At 43.2% G+C, this 25014-nt stretch overlaps 1 protein-coding gene across 1 annotated transcript in view; it reads left to right on the forward strand.

Moving 5' to 3' along the window:
- The first annotated feature begins 8851 nt into the window (after positions 1–8851).
- Positions 8852–25014, forward strand: part of LOC116353726 (rho GTPase-activating protein 42-like) — a 58106-nt gene continuing 41943 nt past the window's right edge. The window contains exon 1 of the mRNA XM_031791461.1: positions 8852–9219. Within this exon, the coding sequence (XP_031647321.1) occupies positions 9066–9219 (154 nt within the window). The 5' untranslated portion in view covers positions 8852–9065. The remainder of the gene's footprint in view (positions 9220–25014) is intronic.

A 25014-nucleotide genomic window follows, 5' to 3' on the forward strand; every position in this document is an offset into this window, starting at 1 on the left:
GATGCAACAGAAAGACAATGTATTCCATTGAGCCCATACCAGCCATTACCAGGGTGTGTTTGACAGATCATTAAAAAACATTTCCACAGTCGTAACATTAACGGGACAAAACACCAGGCACAAGCTAGAGCATGAAAGAGTCACTGTAAAATGAAAGCAATCCATCCAGAGAGATTTTACACCCCTCAAACACAGGAAATAGATGGCTGATAAAAAGACAATCCTCCGGTGGGAACAGAGTAATTAGTGAACTAGTAATTGTCCATTAGAGAGGCCAGAGATCCCCTGTGTAATGCACTATGAGTGAGACAGAGAGTGGGAGGAGGGCTGTGGGTGTATCACACACAATGTTTATAATGTCTCCGAGAGTGTTTGAGTGGTTTCATGTACCCACAGTGCTGTGGAAGATATAGCATAATGTCTGTTGTGTACAGGCTCATGTTTATATATATATATATATATATATATATAAACACCTACCCTACACATGTCCAACCACCCACAGACACCTACCCTACACATGTCCAACCACCCACAGACACCTACCCTACACATGTCCAACCACCCACAGACACCTACCCTACACATGTCCAACCACCCACAGACACCTACCCTACACATGTCCAACCACCCACAGACACCTACCCTACACATGTCCAACCACCCACAGACACCTACCCTACACATGTCCAACCACCCACAGACACCTACCCTACACATGTCCAACCACCCACAGACACCTACCCTACACATGTCCAACCACCCACAGACACCTACCCTACACATGTCCAACCACCCACAGACACCTACCCTACACATGTCCAACCACCCACAGACACCTACCCTACACATGTCCAACCACCCACAGACACCTACCCTACACATGTCCAACCACCCACAGACACCTACCCTACACATGTCCAACCACCCACAGACACCTACCCTACACATGTCCAACCACCCACAGACACCTACCTTACACATGTCCAACCACCCACAGACACCTACCCTACACATGTCCAACCACCCACAGACACCTACCCTACACATGTCCAACCACCCACAGAAACCTACCCTACACATGTCCAACCACCCAGACACCTACCCTACACATGTCCAACCACCCACATACACCTACCCTACACATGTCCAACCACCCACAGACACCTACCCTACACATGTCCAACCACCCACAGACACCTACCCTACACATGTCCAACCACCCACAGACACCTACCCTACACATGTCCAACCACCCACAGACACCTACCCCACACATGTCCAACCACCCACAGACACCTACCCTACACATGTCCAACCACCCACAGACACCTACCCTACACATGTCCAACCACCCACAGACACCTACCCTACACATGTCCAACCACCCACAGACACCTACCCTACACATGTCCAACCACCCACAGACACCTACCCTACACATGTCCAACCACCCACAGACACCTACCCTACACATGTCCAACCACCCACAGACACCTACCCTACACATGTCCAACCACCCACAGACACCTACCCTACACATGTCCAACCACCCACAGACACCTACCCTACACATGTCCAACCACCCACAGACACCTACCCTACACATGTCCAACCACCCACAGACACCTACCCCACACATGTCCAACCACCCACAGACACCTACCCTACACATGTCCAACCACCCACAGACACCTACCCTACACATGTCCAACCACCCACAGACACCTACCCTACACATGTCCAACCACCCACAGACACCTACCCTACACATGTCCAACCACCCACAGACACCTACCCTACACATGTCCAACCACCCACAGACACCTACCCTACACATGTCCAACCACCCACAGACACCTACCCTACATCACACATGTTGTTCCTTCTAAATACTTTACACTGAATTCTCCCTTTAAGAAATATATGTATTGCTTGAAGTATCCCTTTAAGAAATATATGTATTGCTTGAAGTATCCCTTTAAGAAATATATGTATTGCTTGAAGTATCCCTTTAAGAAATATATTTATTGCTTGAAGTATCCCTTTAAGAAATATATTTATTGCTTGAAGTATCCCTTTAAGAAATATATTTATTGCTTGAAGTATCCCTTTCAGCAACATGTAATTGCATTGAGCTGCACATGCACAGAGCCGTCTGCTATCTTTGTAGGGAACGACTTAATCATGTGACTGTGTTGTCCTCCAACTAGAGACTGGGGGCTGATCCACTGTTGTTCATTAATGGTGCAGATTCACACAACTTCAGGGCTCAGACACAAGTGTGTACACTCAGACACAAGCATGTACACTCAGACACATGTATGTACACTCAGACACATGTATGTACACTCAGACACAAGCATGTACACTCAGACACAAGCATGTACACTCAGCCACATTCATGTACACTCAGACACATGTATGTACACTCAGACACATGTATGTACACTCAGACACAAGCGTGTACACTCAGACACAAGCGTGTACACTCAGACACAAGCGTGTACACTCAGACACAAGCGTGTACACTCAGACACAAGCATGTACACTCAGACACAAGCATGTACACTCAGATACATGTATGTACACTCAGATACATGTATGTACACTCAGACACATGCATGTACACACACAGATTCACACTACAGACACACTCGCACAAAAACACACGAACGGATGCAAACACACACACTCATGCACACAACCTTCAGGCTCTGTGGATAATGGGGGGGGGGGGGTCGTTAGGGGGGGTCGTGGCCCTGTCCGACAATATCCCCGGACAGGGCAAACCAGGCAGGATATAACCCCACCCACTTTGTCAAAGCACAGCCCCCACACCACTAGAGGGATATCAACAGACCACCAACTTATTACCCTGAGACAAGGCCGAGTATAGCCCATGAAGATCTCTTCCACCGCACGAACCCGAGGGAGCGCAAAACCGGACAGACAGATCACGTAAGTAACAACCCACTCAAGTTACGCACCCCTCCTAGGGACGGCATGGAAGACCACTAGTAAGCCAGGTGACCCAGCCCTGTAATAGGGCAGAGAAGCCCAAGAGAAGCCGGCCAAGCAGAGACAGCAAGGGCGGTTCACCTTCGCTCCCCTGGGCCAGACTACACTCAATCATAGGACCTAATGAAGAGATGAGTCTTCAGTAAAGACATAAAACTCAAGGCTGAGCCTGTTTCTCTCACATGGATAGAATGTTGCTCTATAGGAGAAAGCCCTGCCTCCAGCTGTTTGCTTAGAAATTCTAGGGACGGTAAGGAGGCCTGCTTCTTGTGACCGTAGCGTACGTGTAGGTATGTACGGCTGGACCAAATCAGAGAGATAGGTAGGAGCAAGTCCATATAATGCTTTGTAGGTTAGCAGTAGCCAGTGTAGAGGCTAGCACTGGAGTAATATGATCACATGTTTTGGTTCTAGTCAGGAATCTAGCAGCCGTGTTTAGCACTAACTGAAGTTTATTAGTGCTTTATGCCGTTAGCCAGAGAGTAGAGCATTGCAGTAGTCTAATTTAAAAGTGACAAAAGCATGAATTATCTTTTCGGCATCATTTTTGGATAAAAAGTTTCAGATATTTGCAATGTTACGAAGATGGAAAAAAGCTGTCCTCGAAATGGTCTTGATATGTTCTTCAAAAGAGAGATCAGGGTCCAGAGTAACGCCGAGGTTCTTCACAGTTTTATTTGAGACAACTGTACAACCATCAAGATTAATTGTTAGATTCAACAGAATATCTCTTTGTTTCTTGGGACCTAGAACAAGCATCTCTGTTTTGTCTGAGTTTAAAAGTTAAAAAAATATGTGGCCATCCGCCTTCCTAATGTCTGAAACACAGGCTTCCAGGGAGGGCAATTTTGGGGCTTCACCATGTTTCATCGAAATGTACAGCTGTGTGTCATCCTCATAGCAGTGAAGGTTGACGTTGTGTTTCTGAATGACATCCCCAAGAGGTAGAAAACAAACCATCCACAGAGACAAACTGATATCTTTCCGACAGATAAGATCTAAACCAGGCCAGAACTTGTCCGTGTAGACCAATTTGGGTTTACAATCTCTCCAAACGAATGTGGTGTCATGACGATGTCAAAAGCAGCACTAAGGTCTAGGAGCACGAGGACAGATGCAGAGCCATTAAAAGGTAATTTACCACCTTCACGAGTGCAGTCTCAGTGCTATGATGGGGTCGAAAACCAGACTGAAGAGTTTTGTATACATGATTTGTCTTCGGGAAGCTTTTAACAGAATGGGAGATTTTTAACAGGAATGGGAGATTCAATATAGGCCGATAGTGTTTTTTACATTTTCCGGATCAAGGTTTGGCTTTTTCAAGAAAGGCTTTATTACTGCCATTTTTTGTGAGTTTGGTACACATCCGGTAGAGAGACGATTATTATGTTCAACATAGGAGGGCCAAGTACAGGAATTAGCTTTTTCAGGAGTTTAGTTGGAATACGGTCCAGTATGCAGCTGGAAGGTTTAGAGGCCATGACTATTTTCATGAAAGTGTCAAGAGATACAGGATTACAAACTGTAGTGTCTCCATTGATCCCAGGTCCTGGCAGTTCTGTGCAGACTCAGGACAACTGAGGTTTGGAGAAATACGCAGATTCAAAGAGGAGCCCTTAATTTTCTTTCTAATGATCATGATCTTTTTGTCGAAGAAGTTCATGAATTTAAGTGAAATCCATCCTCTCTTGGGGAATGCTGCTTTTTAGTTAGCTTTGCGACAGTATCAAAAATACATTTTCGATTGTTTTTATTCTCCTCAATTAGGTTGGAAAATTGTCTTTCCAAGTTAGTCTGAAGACTTCCAGTTTGGTGGAGCGCCATTTCCATTTTCTGTATACCAGCGAGCAAATTTCTTGTGACAAATGTGTTTTTTGTTTATAGGGGTGCGACTGCATCTAGGATATTATGCAAGGTTACATTTACTTCCTCAGTTTGGTGGTTAACTGATTTGTGTCTGTGTCCTCTGACGTCCTTGGGTAGATGGAGGGAGTCTGGAAGGGCATCTAGGAATCTTTTGTTTGTCTGTGAATTTATAGCACAACTTTTTATGATCCTTGGTTGAGGTCAGACCAGACTGATGATGCAGAATACTATTGTACCAGACTGATGCAGAATACTACTGTACCAGACTGATGCAGAATACTACTGTACCAGACTGATGATGCAGAATACTACTGTACCAGACTGATGATGCAGAATTCTACTGTACCAGACTGATGCAGAATACTACTGTACCAGACTGATGCAGAATACTACTGTACCAGACTGATGCAGAATACTACTGTACCAGATTGATGCAGAATACTACTGTACCAGACTGATGATGCAGAATACTACTGTACCAGACTGATGCAGAATTCTACTGTACCAGACTGATGCAGAATACTACTGTACCAGACTGATGATGCAGAATACTACTGTACCACACTGATGATGCAGAATACCGCTGTACCAGACTGATGCAGAATACTACTGTACCAGACTGATGATGCAGAATACTACTGTACCAGACTGATGATGCAGAATACTACTGTACCAGACTGATGATGCAGAATACTACTGTACCAGACTGACGATGCAGAATACTACTGTACCAGACTGATGCAGAATACTACTGTACCAGACTGATGATGCAGAATACTACTGTACCAGACTGATGATGCAGAATACTACTGTACCAGACTGATGCAGAATACTACTGTACCACACTGATGCAGAGTACTACTGTATCAGACTGATGCAGAATAATGCTGTACCAGACTGATGATGCAGAATACTACTGTATCAGACTGATGCAGAATACTACTGTACCAGACTGATGCAGAATACTACTGTACCAGACTGATGCAGAATATTACTGTACCAGACTGATGCAGAATACTACTGTACCAGACTGATGCAGAATACTACTGTACCAGACTGATGCAGAATACTACTGTACCAGACTGATGCAGAATACTACTGTACCACACTGATGCAGAATACTACTGTACCAGACTGATGCAGAATACTGCTGTACCACACTGATGCAGAATGCTGCAGTACCAAATGGATGCAGAATACTACTGTACCACACTGATGCAGAATACTACTGAACCAGACTGATGATGCAGAATAATACTGTACCAGATTGATGCAGAATACTACTGTACCAGACTGATGATGCAGAATACTACTGTACCAGACTGATGCAGAATACTACTGTACCAGACTGATAGAGAATACTACTGTACCAGACTGATGCAGAATACTACTGTACCAGACTGATGCAGAATACTACTGTACCAGACTGATGCAGAATACTACTGTACCAGACTGATGCAGAATACTACTGTACCAGACTGATGATGCAGAATACTACTGTACCAGACTGATGCAGAATACTACTGTACCAGACTGTCTGCAGTGCTTCTTATGCATGTAATGCTTTTCATAACAATTATGTAAAACTATGAGGTGTTTACATTTGGACTTATATTTATATTGTAGTCATTTCGCAGACACTCTACTGTTTAAATATAAATTGTAGTCATTTCGCAGACACTCTACTGTTTAAATATACATTGTAGTCATTTAGCAGACACTCTACTGTTTAAATATAAATTGTAGTCATTTAGCAGACAGCCAGTCATTCAGTCAGCCAGCCAGTCAGCCAGTCAGAGTCAGTCATTCAGCCAGCCAGTCATTCAGCCAGCCAGCCAGCCAGTCAGAGTCAGTCATTCAGCCAGCCAGTCATTCAGTCAGCCAGCCAGTCAGAGTCAGTCATTCAGCCAGCCAGCCAGTCATTCAGTCAGCCAGTCAGAGTCAGTCATTCAGCCAGCCAGCCAGCCAGTCAGAGTCAGTCATTCAGCCAGCCAGTCAGCCAGCCAGTCAGCCAATTAGTCAGCCAGCCAGTCAGCCAGCCAGTCAGTCATTCAGTCAGCCAGCCAGCCAGTCAGAGTCAGTCATTCAGCCAGCCAGCCAGTCAGAGTCAGTCATTCAGCGAGCCAGTCATTCAGCCAGCCAGCCAGTCAGTTAGTCAGTCAGCCAGTCAGTCAGCCAGTTAGTCAGTCAGCCAGTCAGTCATTCAGTCATTCAGCCAGCCAGCCAGCCAGTCATTCAGCCAGTCATTTAGTCAGTCAGCCAGTTAGTCAGTCAGTCAGTCAGCCAGTCAGTCAGCCAGCCAGTTAGTCAGTCAGCCAGTCAGTCAGCCAGTCAGTCAGTCAACCAGCCAGTCAGCCAGTCAGAGTCAGTCATTCAGCCAGCCAGTCATTCAGTCAGCCAGCCAGTCAGCCAGCCAGCCAGTCAGTCATTCAGTCAGTCAGCCAGCCAGCCAGCCAGCCAGCCAGTCAGAGTCAGTCATTCAGCCAGCCAGCCAGTCAGAGTCAGTCATTCAGCGAGCCAGTCATTCAGCCAGCCAGTCAGTTAGTCAGTCAGCCAGTCAGCCAGCCAGCCAGTCAGTCAGTTAGTCAGTCAGTCAGCCAGTCAGCCAGTTAGTCAGTCAGCCAGCCAGTCAGTCAGTCATTCAGCCAGCCAGCCAGTCATTCAGCCAGTCAGTTAGTCAGTCAGCCAGTTAGTCAGTCAGCCAGTCAGTTAGTCAGTCAGCCAGTTAGTCAGTCAGCCAGTTAGCCAGTCAGTCAGCCAGTTAGTCAGCCAGTCAGCCAGTTAGTCAGTCAGCCAGTCAGTCAGCCAGTCAGTCAGTCAGCCAGTCAGTCAACCAGCCAGTCAGTCAGCCAGTCAGTCACTTTTCTCTTCTTCTACATGATATTCTTATCATTGTCAAACCTCCATACTTGTAATTCATAATGTAGTACCAACAGCAACACTAGATAGCCACACAGTGCTTAAGCAATATTGATATGTAAAGGACTATGAATCAACACCTCTGTGCCAACCTAGCAAATGCTAATTTGGAGTTTTGACATCATCATCATTATCTCTCTGTGTTCCATAGGTGAGTGATTCCTCTGGCTCCAATTAGGATCTACAGTGTTATATGGTAATATAAGGGCCCTCCTTTACCACGTTACTCATTCACACTACACACGCACGCACGCATCACACACACACAGGCACACAGACACCAGCTCATAGCCGTCCAGTTTCAGTGTTATCGGTACACACAACCATACTGACACACATCAACGCTCCCATCTGTTTCTGAACAATATCTTTATTTTATGTGAGCTGGTATACGTAGTGGAGTGTTTGTACAGCTACATTTTGTTGGTTTTATTGCACAAGGGTAATATGTATGGGATTATGGTAGATTTTGTGAGGTAGCTGAATAACATTTCTGTTTGGCTGCATTCTCCCTTGTATTCATTGTGAGCACAAATGTGTCTCAGTTCCTTTATCAAACTCTCTGTACTGCTTTAGGTCACACACACATTGCTGTGGTTCTATGGGAATAAAACTTGACTGTTGTGTAAAACCCTCTAGCCGTGTTCACTTAAAGTTTATATTTATTTTCTGTTCGTTCTCGACAGGCCTGAATAAGCAGCGTTAGGTTACACTTTTCAATTGTGTAGTCAGCCATATAATGCAGTATTTCCCAAGAGAAACGTGATCCAGGATACATTGGTAGTTTTATGCCTGTAGGCTACAATCTGATACGTTATACCTCGCCCATGTAGGTTAATATATACTTTAAAATGATGGTTGACAAAACACAGAAGGCATTATCATCTAACTTTATTTATTTACGAGTTAACGTTTAAACTACATTTTTGTTTAGTTTACGTTGAGTGTAGTTTTAAATCATTAACAACCAATCATTAACAACCAAGACACATACAGTGGCAAGGCAAACAAAACGCGTCCCAAACCTTACCAGCAGGAGTCTCACAATCACGGGTCATTTTGGTGAGGGGCTCTGGAGAGAATGTTGATGAGAAAAGAACATATCTACGGCGGAAGTACCGGGAAAGTGGGAGGGAAAAAAAGTTTCGACAACTCTAGATTGCGAATAACACCGGTATAGCATGATGAAAACAAACTTCTGTTAGGTAAATACTTTTATGATCGGAAAATAACTTTATAGTCTTACTTTCGAGTTCACAATGGGACTCCCAACTCTGGAGTTTAGCGATTCTTTTCTGGATAGCCCTGATTTCAGAGAACGGCTAAAATATCATGAAATAGAGTTGGACCGAACAAACAAATTCATCAAAGAACTGATCAAAGACGGGAATATGTTGATAACGGCGCTAAAGAGTAAGTAGCGTTCTCATCCTCTTCATCGTGATCATCTTCAAATGTCTAACTTCAAACTGTGTTGCATTGTTTCAGATAAAAATGTTACTTGAATGTCTAGATTGTGTGTTATCACATTTTGGAACAAAGCGTTTTTGTGTGATAGGTTGAAGTATACTATTATTAAAGTGTAGCTTAATGGTTTGTCACGTATCCTCACCATCCAATCGGCGTCGAGTATCCCCTTTGAACCCGTGGACGTTTATGGCACGGGAATCTTTACGCCGCTGAAGTGGAAAATTACACTTTTACTATGCGCCCCTGTCAGGCAACGATACTAAGTGGACATCTGTTCTTGTTATTTTACACGTTCTCCTTTTCCTTTCTATAATCGTGTTTTATCCATGAATATAATTACATAGGATTTTACCATTTCAAGTTTGATTTAAAAAAAATAAGTAAAGACTGAAAAAGATTGAATTCCCGAGAGAGAGAGAAAGAGAGAGAGAAAGAGAGAGAGAAAGAGAGAGAGAAAGAGAGAGAGAGAGAAAGAGAGAGAGAAAGAGAGAGAGAAAGAGAGAGAGAGAGAGAAAGAAAGAGAGAAAGAAAGAGAGAGAGAGAGAGAGCAATCAGACCCATTACAGGAGATAATGCTTGGGGGTAAGGGCCTCTCCAGGCCTCCCTCCAGGCCTCTCCAGGCCTCTCCAGGCCTCCCAGGCCTCTCCAGGCCTCCCAGGCCTCTCCAGGCCCCTCCAGGCCTCTCCAGGCCTCTCCAGGCCTCCCTCCAGGCCTCCCAGGCCTCTCCAGGCCTCCCTCCAGGCCTCCCTCCAGGCCTCCCTCCAGGCCTCTCCAGGCCTCTCCAGGCCTCCCTCCAGGCCTCTCCAGGCCTCCCAGGCCTGAAGAAAGGAATAAGAATGGTTGCAGTACGGACCCATATTTGCCATGTGTTAGTAGCTATGAGGATGTGTTAATACCTATGAGTTAGCAGAGTGTGGGAATATATCTTTGTTAAGTGCCATTTTAAAATAGTTTGGATACATTAGGGTTTATTACCCCTCCGTATTCTGCAAACCAAGCCGATAACCAATACTCACTGGTGACTCAGTTGAGTATGTTCTACTGTAATTCAACACTGTAGCCATAGTATCCTTATATTCAATACTCACTGGTGACTCAGTTGAGTATGTTCCACTGTAATTCAACACTGTAGCAATAGTATCCTTATATTCAATACTCACTGGTGACTCAGTTGAGTATGTTCTACTGTAATTCAACACTGTAGCCATAGTATCCTTATATTCAATACCACGGTGGAAAAGAGACAGATGAACGAACATACAGACAGACTACAGTGGAAGGTTACTGTTGCTATTCAGTCCCTTGTTTTATCAGAGTTGTATGACTCCAGGGCCTTTTGGAACAGCAACATGATCAACACTATCCTTTTCCCTCTCAGCACATACTGAAGTATTCCCAATGAAGACAAAGGAATCTAACCGCTAGTTGTTTGGCCCTCTTGTTTAAGCAGTAAGCAGAAATAATATAGTCCTTGTTTAGATGGTAACGTGACTACCCACCATAAGGAGACCTAGTGCCCCAATGGTGTTTTTAAAGCAGTCACACAACATCGCTGTTTAAAGTAGCCTACTGCGGTCCTTATTTTACCTTCTCTCAGTGGTTTCAATGTGGTGGTGCAGTAAGAATATCTTGTCTGGATGTCTCTTATCGCCTTGCCTCTTATCTCTATTCATATCTAGCCCTTAATGGAGAACTCTTGCTGTATGTGAAACTACACCTAAACGCTATGTGAGACTACACCGCTATGTGAGACTACACCTAAACGCTATGTGAGACTACACCGCTATGTGAGACTACATCTAAACGCTATGTGAGACTACACCGCTATGTGAGACTACACCTAAACGCTATGTGAGACTACACCGCTATGTGAGACTACATCTAAACGCTATGTGAGACTACACCGCTATGTGAGACTACACCTAAACGCTATGTGAGACTACACCGCTATGTGAGACTACACCTAAACGCTATGTGAGACTACACCGCTATGTGAGACTACACCTAAACGCTATGTGAAACTACACCTAAACGCTATGTGAAACTACACCTAAACGCTATGTGAAACTACACCTAAACGCTATGTGAAACTACACCTAAACGCTATGTGAAACTACACCTAAACGCTATGTGAAACTACACCTAAACGCTATGTGAGACTACACCTAAACGCTATGTGAGACTACACCTAAACGCTATGTGAGACTACACCTAAACGCTATGTGAGACTACACCTAAACGCTATGTGAGACTACACCTAAACGCTATGTGAGACTACACCTAAACGCTATGTGAGACTACACCTAAACGCTATGTGAGACTACACCTAAACGCTACGTGAGACTACACCGCTATGTGAGACTACACCTAAACACTGTGAAACTACACCTAACCGCTATGTGAGACTATACCTAAACGCTATGTGAGACTACACCGCTATGTGAGACTACACCTAAACACTATGTGAGACTACACCTAAACGCTATGTGAGACTACACCTAAACACTATGTGAAACTACACCGCTATGTGAGACTACACCTAAGCGCTATGTGAGACTACACAGCTATGTGAAACTACACCTAAATGCTATGTGAAACTACACCTAAACGCTATGTGAAACTACACCTAAATGCTATGTGAAACTACACCTAAATGCTATGTGAAACTACACCTAACTGCTATGTGAAACTACACGTAAACACTATGTGAAACTACACCTAAACACTATGTGAAACTACACCTAAACACTATGTGAAACTACACCTAAACACTATGTGAAACTACACCTAAACGCTATGTGAAACTACACCTAAACACTATGTGAGATTACACACTTCTTACACACTTCACCATATTGGGTGTATTTCAATATGCATGCTACTGTGATCCAAGCTACCATGAGTCCAAATCAAAGTTTACGAAACGGAGCGGCACTTCTCAGATGCGTATTCCGCTTGTACACATTCTGAAGCATTCACCAATGCAAGCTTCGATGGAAAGTATGTACGGAAATATGACCAACCACGTAAAAATCAACGCAAAATGTATTGAAATCAATGTCAGAGATTATTTGGGCTGCAGCGAGAGAAAATTAACTCACGACTTCAAAAATGAAATGTTGCCCTTGCACAGCCCTTTTATCTGGATGTGTTAATAAATACATACTGTGTTATTTTGGTTTACCTGCCTACAATACTCACTGAAGTGTGCGTAGATCACAACTCCATAGTAAGTCAATAGGGCTAACTGGATAACTAGCTAGCCAGGAATAATTGGTATCTAGCTAGCTACGAATAATTGACAGCTAGTCATCTACCTTTCATTACATTCGTTTTAGGTCGTTTTTGCCTGTTAAACTAGCTAACTCGCTATATTATTACTAGACTAATTGTGCTATTTGTAGTATAGCTAGTAACATATTATATTGGCATATTTTGACAGGGTTGACAGAGTGCTTGAAGGCTGTGTAGTAGACCAAATAGTATACAAGCACTATTTACGTGCTTTTAGGGCCCATAATGTAATTCTACCGAAAATGGTCGTATCTTCACAACATTTTCAGATTTGAAGAAAATGGCAGAGAATATGCAGCCGAAGTCCGACGAGAGTGGATACAAATGAATTGCTTTAACTAATTACAACAAATGTTAAGAAAATGTTGAGCAATGTATAAAATAACGACTTTTCAAATGTACACGTTATGTTGGCTGACAATTTGTTAGCTACGCTATCCTTACGAACCGCATATCATTACAGCAGTTTCTAAAATCCTGTTTTTGCTTTGTTATTATGGGTTATTGTGTGTAGATTGATGAGGGGGGGGGGAAATGATTTAATGCGTTTTAGAATAAGGCTGTAACGTAAAACTAAATGTGGAAAAAAGTCAAGGGGTCTGAACACTTTCCGAAGGAACTGTATATGCTCAGGTGTAGGGCTTTATGGGAGTTGAAGATGGCTGCCGGTCTCTGCAAGGGTTAGTTAGGGTTATTATGAGCCCTAGGAGTTAGTCAGACTGATATTTAGTCTTTATATTCATTTGAGCGGTGAGGCATGGTGCTCCAGCATCTCGTTGAATGATTTGTATATATTTTTAAATACCTGCACCTGCTCCAAGAACCTTTAATATAAAAAACATGCAGTGGATCTTCTACTTCCTGCCTCTTCCTGCTCACCAACACCAGCCAGACAGCTCCAACCAACTAGAGAAAGTAAGGTGCATACCATCCAGCCTTACACAGTGGAACTACGATGTTTCAGTAGTAGAATTAGGATAAATGCATGTTCTAGTTTATAGTGTCTAACAACGTATTCTGGTCACGCCCAGTCTTCTAGATTACTAATGTGTTCTAGTCACTCCCAGTCTTCTAGATTACTAATGTGTTCTAGTCACTCCCAGTCTTCTAGATTACTAATGTGTTCTAGTCACTCCCGGTCTTCTAGATTACTAATGTGTTCTAGTCACTCCCAGTCTTCTAGATTACTAATGTGTTCTAGTCACTCCCAGTCTTCTAGATTACTAATGTGTTCTAGTCACTCCCAGTCTTCTAGATTACTAATGTGTTCTAATCACTCCCAGTCTTCTAGATTACTAATGTGTTCTAGTCACTCCCAGTCTTCTAGATTACTAATGTGTTCTAGTCACTCCCAGTCTTCTAGATTACTAATGTGTTCTAGTCACTCCCAGTCTTCTAGATTACTAATGTGTTCTAGTCACTCCCAGTCTTCTAGATTACTAATGTGTTCTAGTCACTCCCAGTCTTCTAGATTACTAACATCGTGTTCTAGTCACTCCCAGTCTTCTAGATTACTAACATCGTGTTCTAGTCACTCCCAGTCTTCTAGATTACTAACATCGTGTTCTAGTCACTCCCAGTCTTCTAGATTACTAACATCGTGTTCTAGTCACTCCCAGTCTTCTAGATGACCAATAACATGTTCTAGAGTCCCTCTCAATCTACTAGATTACTAATAATATGTTCTAGAGTCACTCCCAATCTGCTAGATTACTAACGTGTTCTAGTCACTCCCAGTCTTCTAGATTATTAATGTGTTCTAGTCACTCCCAGTTTTCTAGATTACTAATGTGTTCTAGTCACTCCCAGTTTTCTAGATTACTAATGTGTTCTAGTCACTCCCAGTCTTCTAGATTACTAATGTGTTCTAGTCACTCCCAGTCTTCTAGATTACTAATGTGTTCTAGTCACTCCCAGTCTTCTAGATTACTAACATCGTGTTCTAGTCACTCCCAGTCTTCTAGATGACCAATAACATGTTCTAGAGTCCCTCTCAATCTACTAGATTACTAATAATATGTTCTAAAGTCACTCCCAATCTGCTAGATTACTAACAACGTATTCTCGTCACTCCCAGTCTTCTAGATTACTAACAACGTATTCTAGTCATTCCCAATCTTCTATATTACTAACAATGTATTCTAGTCACTCCCAGTCGTTTAGATTTCTAATAACATGTTCTAGAGTTACTCCCAGTCCTCTAGATTACTAACAGTTTATTCTAGTCACTCCCAGTCTTCTAGATTACTGACAATGTGTCCTAGTCACTCCCAGTCTTCTAGATTACTAACAACGTGTCCTAGTCACTCCGTCTTCTAGATTACTGACAACGTGCCCTAGTCACTCCCAGTCTTCTAGACTGCTAACAACGTGTTCTAGTCACTCCCAGTCTTCTAGATTACTAACAGTTTATTCTAGTCACGCCCAGTCTTCTAGATTACTGACAACGTGTTCTAGTCTCTCCCAGTTCTCTAGATCAGGGGTTCCTATTTGTGATGGTTGATACCGATCTAAAACAACAGATAAATCTGCGATGCTTTAGGCTAGAAACAAGCGGTAAAATGCCAGACGAAGACACTTCCAAGTGCATCAGAGAAGCATCTTTGGTTTGTTTCTTTGACATTCAGCAGCTGAGCTCAAACCTTCTAAATTAGAGGAGAAATTGGACTGTGATTGGGAAGTAATCTAACACAATGTGTGGCTGTCGCTATTAATTGATCTATTCACTTTCTGTAAAAAAAAGGATAATTACATTGTGAGTTCATATACATTATCATAATACAACATATATGTAAAAAAGGATAATTACATTGTGGGTTCATATCCATTATCATAATACAACATATATGTAAAAAAGGATAATTACATTGTGGGTTCATATACATTATCATAATACAACATATTTGGTAGCAGAATAACTTCGGGTAAATTGGGCCTAGATTGATGATTATGATTACTATGATGATAATGATGATGATGATGATTATCATCATTAAATAGCCTACCTAAACAATGTCATGAGTCTTGTTAAACTATGTGTCAATGTCAACAGTGAAGAGGTGACTCTGGGATGCTGGCCTTCTAGGCAGAGTTCCTCTGTCCAGTCTCAACGTCAACAGTGAAGAGGTGACTCTGGGATGCTGGCCTTCTAGGCAGAGTTCCTCCATCCAGTGTCTGTGTTCTTTTGTCCATCTTAATCTTTTATTTTTATTGGCCAGTCTGAGATATGGCTTTTCCTTTGCAACTCTGTCTAGAAGGCCAGCATCCCGGAGTCGCCTCTTCACTGTTGATGTTGTGACTGGTGTTTTGCGGGTACTATTTAATGAAGCTGCCAGTTGAGGACTTGTGAGGCATCTGTTTATCAAACTAGACACTGTAATGTACTTTTCCTCTTGCTCAGTTGTGCACCGGGGCCTCCCACTTCTCTTTCTATTCTGGTTAGAGCCAGTTTGCGCTGTTCTGTGAAGGGAGTAGTACTCAGCATTGTACGAGATCTTCAGCTTCTTTGCAATTTTTCAGAACAAGAAAAATAGACTGACGAGTTTCAGAAGAAAGTTCTATATTTCTGGCCATTTTGAGCCTGTAATCGAACCCACAAGTGCTGATTCTCCAGATACTCAAGTAGTCTAAAGAAGGCCAGTTTTATTGCTTCTTTAATCAGAACAACAGTTTCAGCTGTGCTAACATAATTGCAAAATTGTTTTCTAATGATCAATTAGCCTTTTAAAATGATAAACATGGATTAGCTAACACAACGTGCCATTGGAACACAGGAGTGATGGTTGCTGATAATGGGCCTCTGTACGCCTATGTAGATATTCCATAACAAATCCCTTCAAATCCCTTTTCCAGCGACAATAGTAATTTACAACATTAACAATGTCTACACTGTATTTCTGATCAATTTGATGTTATTTTAATGGACAAAAACAAGGAACTGTCTAAGTGAACTCAAACGTTTGAATGGTAGCGTACATTTGGGGATCTGATAGTATTTCTGATTGGCTTCACACATCACCTGAGGAGCTTGTCAAAGTAATGTTTTCTTCACCTCATACAGCAAGCAAGAAAAGTTTGTTTTTACATCCATTGAGAATGACAGTAATTCTTCTATGGATTTGAAACATCTTTCCATCTTTCTCCCTTTCGATAACCACTCAGCGTGAAATGGAACAATGTCCTGCTCTGATCCAGTGGAAACGTCATAAAATAGGCCTACCCGATTACTTCTAATCAGTGGTTGACTTGGACTGAAATAGGTTCCGGTACTCATTTTGGTTGCTGGTACTGTTTATATTTAGGTGTAGGAGCTCTACAATACTTTAGAGATAATATCCTATAAAGAGGAACAGGAGCTCCACAATACTTTAGAGATAATATCAAATCAAATCAAATTTATTTATATAGCCCTTCGTACATCAGCTGATATCTCAAAGTGCTGTACAGAAACCCAGCCTAAAACCCCAAACAGCAAGCAATGCAGGTGTAGAAGCACGGTGGCTAGGAAAAACTCCCTAGAAAGGCCAATACCTAGGAAGAAACCTAGAGAGGAACCAGGCTATGTGGGGTGGCCAGTCCTCTTCTGGCTGTGCCGGGTGGAGATTATAACAGAACATGGCCAAAATGTTCAAATGTTCATAAATGACCAGCATGGTCGAATAATAATAAGGCAGAACAGTTGAAACTAGAGCAGCAGCACAGTCAGGTGGAAGTTGAAACTGGAGCAGCAGCATGGCCAGGTGGACTGGGGACAGCAAGGAGTCATCATGTCAGGTAGTCCTGGGGCATGGTCCTAAGGCTCAGGTCCTCCGAGAGAGAGAAAGAAAGAGAGAAGGAGAGAATTAGAGAACGCACACTTAGATTCACACAGGACACCGAATAGGACAGGAGAAGTACTCCAGATATAACAAACTGACCCCAGCCCCCCGACACATAAACTACTGCAGCATAAATACTGGAGGCTGAGACAGTATATCCTATATCCTATAAAGAGGAACAGGAGCTCTACAATACTTTAGAGATAATATCCTATAAGAGGAACAGGAGCTCTACAATACTTTAGAGATAATATCCTATAAAGAGGAACAGGAGCTCTACAATACTTTAGAGATAATATCCTATAAAGAGGAACAGGAGCTCTACAATACTTTAGAGATAATATCCTATAAAGAGGAACAGGAGCTCTACAATACTTTAGAGATAATATCCTATAAAGAGGAACAGTAGCTCTACAATACTTTAGAGATAATATCCTATAAAGAGGAACAGGAGTTCAAGCAGTAGAACATTTTGAGGTACCGGTACTCTGCTCCAGTGAGCTCCTGCCCACGTCAACCACTGCTTCTTATCCCTTGATCAAAGAGCCTACAGCTGTGTCTGTCCTGATCTCACTGGAGCAGGAAGCTCTGAAGGCCCAGAATATTTGATACAATGTTGCAGGTATGCTAGAGCAAGCTTCAGATCAGACCCCGTTGATACAATGTTGCAGGTTTGCTAGAGCAGGCTTCAGGTCAGACCCCGTTGATACAATGTTGCAGGTTTCCTAGAGCAAGCTTCAGGTCATACCCCATTGATACAATGCTGCAGGTTTGCTAGAGCAAGCTTCAGGTCATACCCCGTTGATACAATGTTGCAGGTTTGCTAGAGCAAGCTTCAGGTCAGACCCCGTTGATACAATGTTGCAGGTTTGCTAGATCAAGCTTCAGGTCAGACCCCGTTGATACAATGTTGCAGGTTTGCTAGAGCAAGCTTCAGGTCAGACCCCGTTGATACAATGTTGCAGGTTTGCTAGAGCAAGCTTCAGGTCAGACCCCATTGATACAATGTTGCAGGTTTGCTAGAGCAAGCTTCATGTCAGACCCCGTTGATACAATGTTGCAGGTTTGCTAGAGCAAGCTTCAGGTCAGACCCCATTGATACAATGTTGCAGGTTTGCTAGAGCAAGCTTCAGGTCAGACCCCGTTGATACAATGTTGCAGGTTTGCTAGAGCAAGCTTCAGGTCAGACCCAGTTGATACAATGTTGCAGGTTTGCTAGAGCAAGCTTCATGTCAGACCCCGTTGATACAATGTTGCAGGTTTGCTAGAGCAAGCTTCAGGTCAGACCCCGTTGATACAATGTTGCAGGTTTGCTAGAGCAAGCTTCATGTCAGACCCCGTTGATACAATGTTGCAGGTTTGCTAGAGCAAGCTTCAGGTCAGACCCCGTTGATACAATGATTCAAGTTGGTTGCAGACAGGCCATGTGCAACCAATGTGATTTATATGATATTTATTTTAATCAGGATATTTTCTACCTGCAGGCTGCAATCTTTTTATTTGTTGGCTTTATATCGGCTATTTTTACATATCTGGCAATAGAAGTGACTTTTTATCATTTTCATTTAGATTTGGATAGAATTTTGATTAACTACATGACAATGATTGTGCGATATGAAGACATTCGTATAAATGTAATTAAACTGTTTAAGGAACATTTGCATATGAAAACCATAACTGGCACACAGATCTACGTAGGTAATAGGCTGCCATTTGGGAACCATTATATAACTAGGTGTTGGAAGTAGCAGGGTGTGTGCTGATTGACACGTCTCAACCTGCTTCAGACTCAGTTAGTCAACAGGAGGGAATCAGGACAGAAACCTTGAGCTAGTCGCACTATGTGTGGTCATTGTGAAGAACTAGCCTGAAAAAATGGTTGAGCTATAAAGTGTGCCTGTCTGTCTCGGTTTGTGTGGTCGTTGTGAAGAACTAGCCTGTCTCGGTTTGTGTGGTCGTTGTGAAGAACTAGCCTGTCTCGGTTTGTGTGGTCATTGTGAAGAACTAGCCTGTCTCGGTTTGTGTGGTCATTGTGAAGAACTAGCCTGTCTCGGTTTGTGTGGTCATTGTGAAGAACTAGCCTGTCTCGGTTTGTGTGGTCATTGTGAAGAACTAGCCTGTCTCGGTTTGTGTGGTCATTGTGAAGAACTAGCCTGTCTCGGTTTGTGTGGTCGTTGTGAAATGTAAAAACATGCTTGGGCTACAGTAGACTTACATCTGTATTTACAGTTGAGCTACAATGTCTAGGCCTGTCATCTGCTCTCTTCAGGGTTACAGCTCTGTCTGAGGTAACTGTTTGTCTGATTCAGGAAGAGCCGATAGTCAGCCCTCTTTTTCTTTTTTTTCAGGGTCGTGAGTTTCTAGCTGATGGAATGTATTGGAATGTGGTCGCCCTGGAGACAGACACACTCTGTACCCAGGGGGCTGTTGGTCATGTGGTCACCCTGGAGACAGACACACTCTGTACTCAGGGGGCTGTTGGTCATGTGGTCACCCTGGAGACAGACACACTCTGTGTGGTGTGGTGGTGGTAGTGTGGTGTGGTGGTTTATTGTGGTGGAGTGGTGGTGTATTGTATTGGTGTGGTGGGGTAGTGTGGTGGTGTGGTGGTGTGGAGTGGTAGTGTGGTGGTGTGTTGTGGTGGTGTGTTGTGGTAGTGTGGTGGTGTGTTGTGGTGGTGTATTGGTGTGGTGGGGTAGTGTGGTGGTTGTGGTAGTGTGGTGTGGTGGTGTGTTGTGGTAATTTGGTGGTGTGTGGTGGAGTGGTGTGTTGTGGTGGTGGGGTGTTTTGGTAGTGTGGTGTGGTTGTGGTAGTGTGGTGTGTTGTGGTGGTGGTGGAGTGGTGTGGTGGTGGTGTGTTGTGGTAGTGTGGTGGTGTAGTGTGGTGGTGTGTTGTGGTAGTGTGGTGTGTTGTGGTAATTTGGTGGTGTGTGGAGTGGTAGTGTGGTAGTGTGGAGTGGTGTGTTGTGGTGGTGTGTTGTGGTAGTGTGGTGGTGTGTTGTGGTGGTGTGTTGTGGTAGTGTGGTGTGGTGGTGTGTTGTGGTAATTTGGTTGTGGAGTTGTGGTGTTGTGGTGGTGTGGTAGTGTGGTGTGTTGTGGTAATTTGGTGGTGTGTGGAGTGGTGGTGGTGTGTTGTGGTGTGTGGTGGTGTGTTGTGGTGGTGTGTTGTGGGTGTGTGTTTTCTCAATGGTGAAATCAGATTTTGAAGAAGCATGACTTGTGAAAAACATTTAAAAGATGAAGGACATTTTTTTTTTCATGTCTGATGATGGTCTTCACAGCATGATGCTAGTATTATCTGATTATGGTCTTCACAGCATGATGCTAATCTGATGATGGTCTTCACAGCCTGATGCTAATCTGATGATGGTCTTCACAGCCTGATGCTAATCTGATGATGGTCTTCACAGCCTGATGCTAATCTGATGATGGTCTTCACAGCATGATGCTAGTATTACCTGATGATGGTCTTCACAGCATGATGCTAGTATTACCTGATGATGGTCTTCACAGCATGATGCTAGTATTACCTGATGATGGTCTTCACAGCATGATGCTAGTGTTACCTGATGATGGTCTTTACAGCCTGATGCTAATTTGATGATGGTCTTCACAGCATGATGCTAGTATTACCTGATGATGGTCTTCACAGCATGATGCTAGTATTATCTGATGATGGTCTTCACAGCATGATGCTAGTATTATCTGATGATGGTCTTCACAGCATGATGCTAGTATTATCTGATGATGGTCTTCACAGCATGATGCTAATCTGATTATGGTCTTCACAGCATGATGCTAGTATTATCTGATGATGGTCTTCACAGCATGATGCTAATCTGATGATGGTCTTCACAGCATGTTGCTAATCTGATGATGGTCTTCACAGCATGATGCTAATCTGATGATGGTCTTCACAGCATGATGCTAATCTGATGATGGTCTTCACAGCCTGATGCTAATCTGATGATGGTCTTCACAGCCTGATGCTAATCTGATGATGGTCTTCACAGCATGATGCTAGTATTACCTGATGATGGTCTTCACAGCATGATGCTAGTATTACCTGATGATGGTCTTCACAGCATGATGCTAGTATTACCTGATGATGGTCTTCACAGCATGATGCTACTATTACCTGATGATGGACAGTAGAGGGAGGCTCCAAGATGGCAGTTTGAGCGCACTCTTCCTACCTTGTTCTGCATACCAACTTTTGAAAGATAATGAAAAGTGTATTATTTTGAATTACCAATTTAATTCTTAGCTTGCTAAAAACACCAGGTTGTTGATGATTTAAGGTGTGACAGCGCGCTGACAGAAATATACAGGCAGATGGGGAGACCGTGCGGCAAGAGACCATCAAAGTCTGCCAAGCTATCCTAACTGAGGAGAAGGCTAAGCTTGCAAACACTGTACATCGCCTCGGGCACGAGAAGTCAGGGTGACTCCAAGCCCAGAGGTGTCATTCCTCAGTTCACATTACGGATCTCCAGGGATGCTACTTGGAAAGCAGACAGAGAAATCTACTTTCCTACGTGACAACAACCTGCGGTTTGCTGAAGACCTCTTGAAAGCAGACAGAGAAAGGAGAAACTGTGGCCAGCTGTGGAAAAAGTAGGAAAAGAGGAAGCTGCTTACTCAGTGGAGGATGTGCTTTCATCAACGGATCCAAACCTTCCTTCTTGAGGACTGTGCCTGGTGGTCAACATAGGCTACCTAGATAGCTACCTCTGATGTGGGCAGATCCCACTCCCGGCTCTTAAGGTGATTTCATAGACTGTGCCTGGTGGTCAACATAGGCTACCTAGATAGCTACCTCTGATGTGGGCAGATCCCACTCCCGGCTCTTAAGGTGATTTCATAGACTGTGCCTGGTGGTCAACATAGGCTACCTAGATAGCTACCTCTGATGTGGGCAGATCCCACTCCCGGCTCTTAAGGTGATTTCATAGACTGTGCCTGGTGGTCAACATAGGCTACCTAGATAGCTACCTCTGATGTGGGCAGATCCCACTCCCGGCTCTTAAGGTGATTTCACCTTCGTTCTAACTGCACAGGACTACTGGAGAAATGGATATTTACTATTTTATTTGTTCTCTCACTTCTGATATGTTTACCTGCAGTATAGGCAGTGAGCAAGCTCTTTGTTGTTTCTTGTTCTGGCATTTATCTTTGTTATGCTTAAACTATTCTTACTCAATCATTTATGTCTATATTGTGTGTAGCGCTGGTTTCTTTTCAGATTTACTCGCTTTGCGATTGTTGTTTAGCTCGTAGTACATTCTGTCCTATATTCCACTTTGTCGTTGTCTATAGTTTCACTCAATGCTAGGGGGTTAAGACGTAATGTAAAGCGCAAAGCCTTATTTTTATTTTCCAAACAGCTTTAAACAGATTTATGTTTTTTCAAGAGTCTCATTCAGTTTCTACCAACGTCAACTTCTGGAGATCTCAGTGGGGAAATGATGTATGTGTCTCTCATGGTTCTGAACACTCTGCTGGAGTTTCCACTAACCAATCATTTTGCACTCTGACTGTGACCCTCCTGTCACATTTTTTATCTTGTTTGTCAAATGTTAAATCATCATTATTATTGTTACCAATATTTATGGAAACAATTCCAAACTTGAAAATGATCACTTACTTGAATCTTTGGAAAAGCGTATTCTCCATTGGCTAACCAAGCTCCCTAATGCTTTACTTATAGTAGGTCGGGGATTTTTATATTTTTCCAAATAATTTAATTGATAAATGGACTCCGGGACAGTCCTCCTCTATGGATGTAAGTTGGAGGCAGTTTATGGAAAGGTTTGATATTGTAGATATTTGGAGAGTAAAGTTTCCTAACGACAAGTCTTTCACATGGAGTAATAAGGCTCCAGACAATCACCATAGTTGGCTGGTATCTAAATGTTTTGATAAACAGGGTATTTCTGATAACATCCTGGCCACTCCCCTTACTGACCATAGAGCTGTTTTATACTGACATTACACTGTGTATCTCTGATAACGGCCCTGGCAGAGCAACCTACTGGAAGCTGAATCGCTCTATATTAAAACATGAGTTGGTCTAGATGGAGATAAACAATGTAATTACACACTTCTGGAACAACGCTATAAATGACAATTCATGCAGTAATAACTGGGAGCTTTTTAAATATGAGGTTGGAAAATATTTAGGAGCGCTGATGAAGAAAGTGTAATTACAAACATCCCCTCTCTTGTTCAAAAGCCTTTTGAAAGTCTCTCAGAGGAGGACAAGTCACAAGTTACAGCACAAGTTGGATGATATGTATAAACTGATAGCAGAGGGAGCCTGTATAAACTGATAGCAGAGGGAGCCTGTATAAACTGATAGCAGAGGGAGCCTGTATAAACTGATAGCAGAGGGAGCTAACTAGGGAGCCTGTATAAACTGATAGCAGAGGGAGCCTGTATAAACTGATAGCAGAGGGAGCCTGTATAAACTGATAGCAGAGGGAGCCTGTATAAACTGATAGCAGAGGGAGCCTGTATAAACTGATAGCAGAGGGAGCCTGTATAAACTGATAGCAGAGGGAGCCTGTATAAACTGATAGCAGAGGGAGCCTGTATAAACTGATAGCAGAGGGAGCCTGTATAAACTGATAGCAGAGGGAGCCTGTATAAACTGATAGCAGAGGGAGCCTGTATAAACTGATAGCAGAGGGAGCCTGTATAAACTGATAGCAGAGGGAGCCTGTATAAACTGATAGCAGAGGGAGCCTGTATAAACTGATAGCAGAGGGAGCCTGTATAAACTGATAGCAGAGGGAGCCTGTATAAACTGATAGCAGAGGGAGCCTGTATAAACTGATAGCAGAGGGAGCCTGTATAAACTGATAGCAGAGGGAGCCTGTATAAACTGATAGCAGAGGGAGCCTGTATAAACTGATAGCAGAGGGAGCCTGTATAAACTGATAGCAGAGGGAGCCTGTATAAACTGATAGCAGAGGGAGCCTGTATAAACTGATAGCAGAGGGAGCCTGTATAAACTGATAGCAGAGGGAGCCTGTATAAACTGATAGCAGAGGGAGCCTGTATAAACTGATAGCAGAGGGAGCCTGTATAAACTGATAGCAGAGGGAGCCTGTATAAACTGATAGCAGAGGGAGCCTGTATAAACTGATAGCAGAGGGAGCCTGTATAAACTGATAGCAGAGGGAGCCTGTATAAACTGATAGCAGAGGGAGCCTGTATAAACTGATAGCAGAGGGAGCCTGTATAAACTGAAAGCAGAGGGAGCCTGTATAAACTGAAAGCAGAGGGAGCCTGTATAAACTGATAGCAGAGGGAGCCTGTATAAACTGATAGCAGAGGGAGCCTGTATAAACTGATAGCAGAGGGAGCCTGTATAAACTGATAGCAGAGGGAGCCTGTATAAACTGATAGCAGAGGGAGCCTGTATAAACTGATAGCAGAGGGGAGCCTGTATAAACTGATAGCAGAGGGGAGCCTGTATAAACTGATAGCAGAGGGAGCCTGTATAAACTGATAGCAGAGGGAGCCTGTATAAACTGATAGCAGAGGGAGCCTGTATAAACTGATAGCAGAGGGAGCCTGTATAAACTGATAGCAGAGGGAGCCTGTATAAACTGAAAGCAGAA

The sequence above is a fragment of the Oncorhynchus kisutch genome, linkage group LG15 (genome assembly GCF_002021735.2).
Source record: "Oncorhynchus kisutch isolate 150728-3 linkage group LG15, Okis_V2, whole genome shotgun sequence".
Lineage (NCBI taxonomy): Eukaryota > Metazoa > Chordata > Actinopteri > Salmoniformes > Salmonidae > Oncorhynchus > Oncorhynchus kisutch.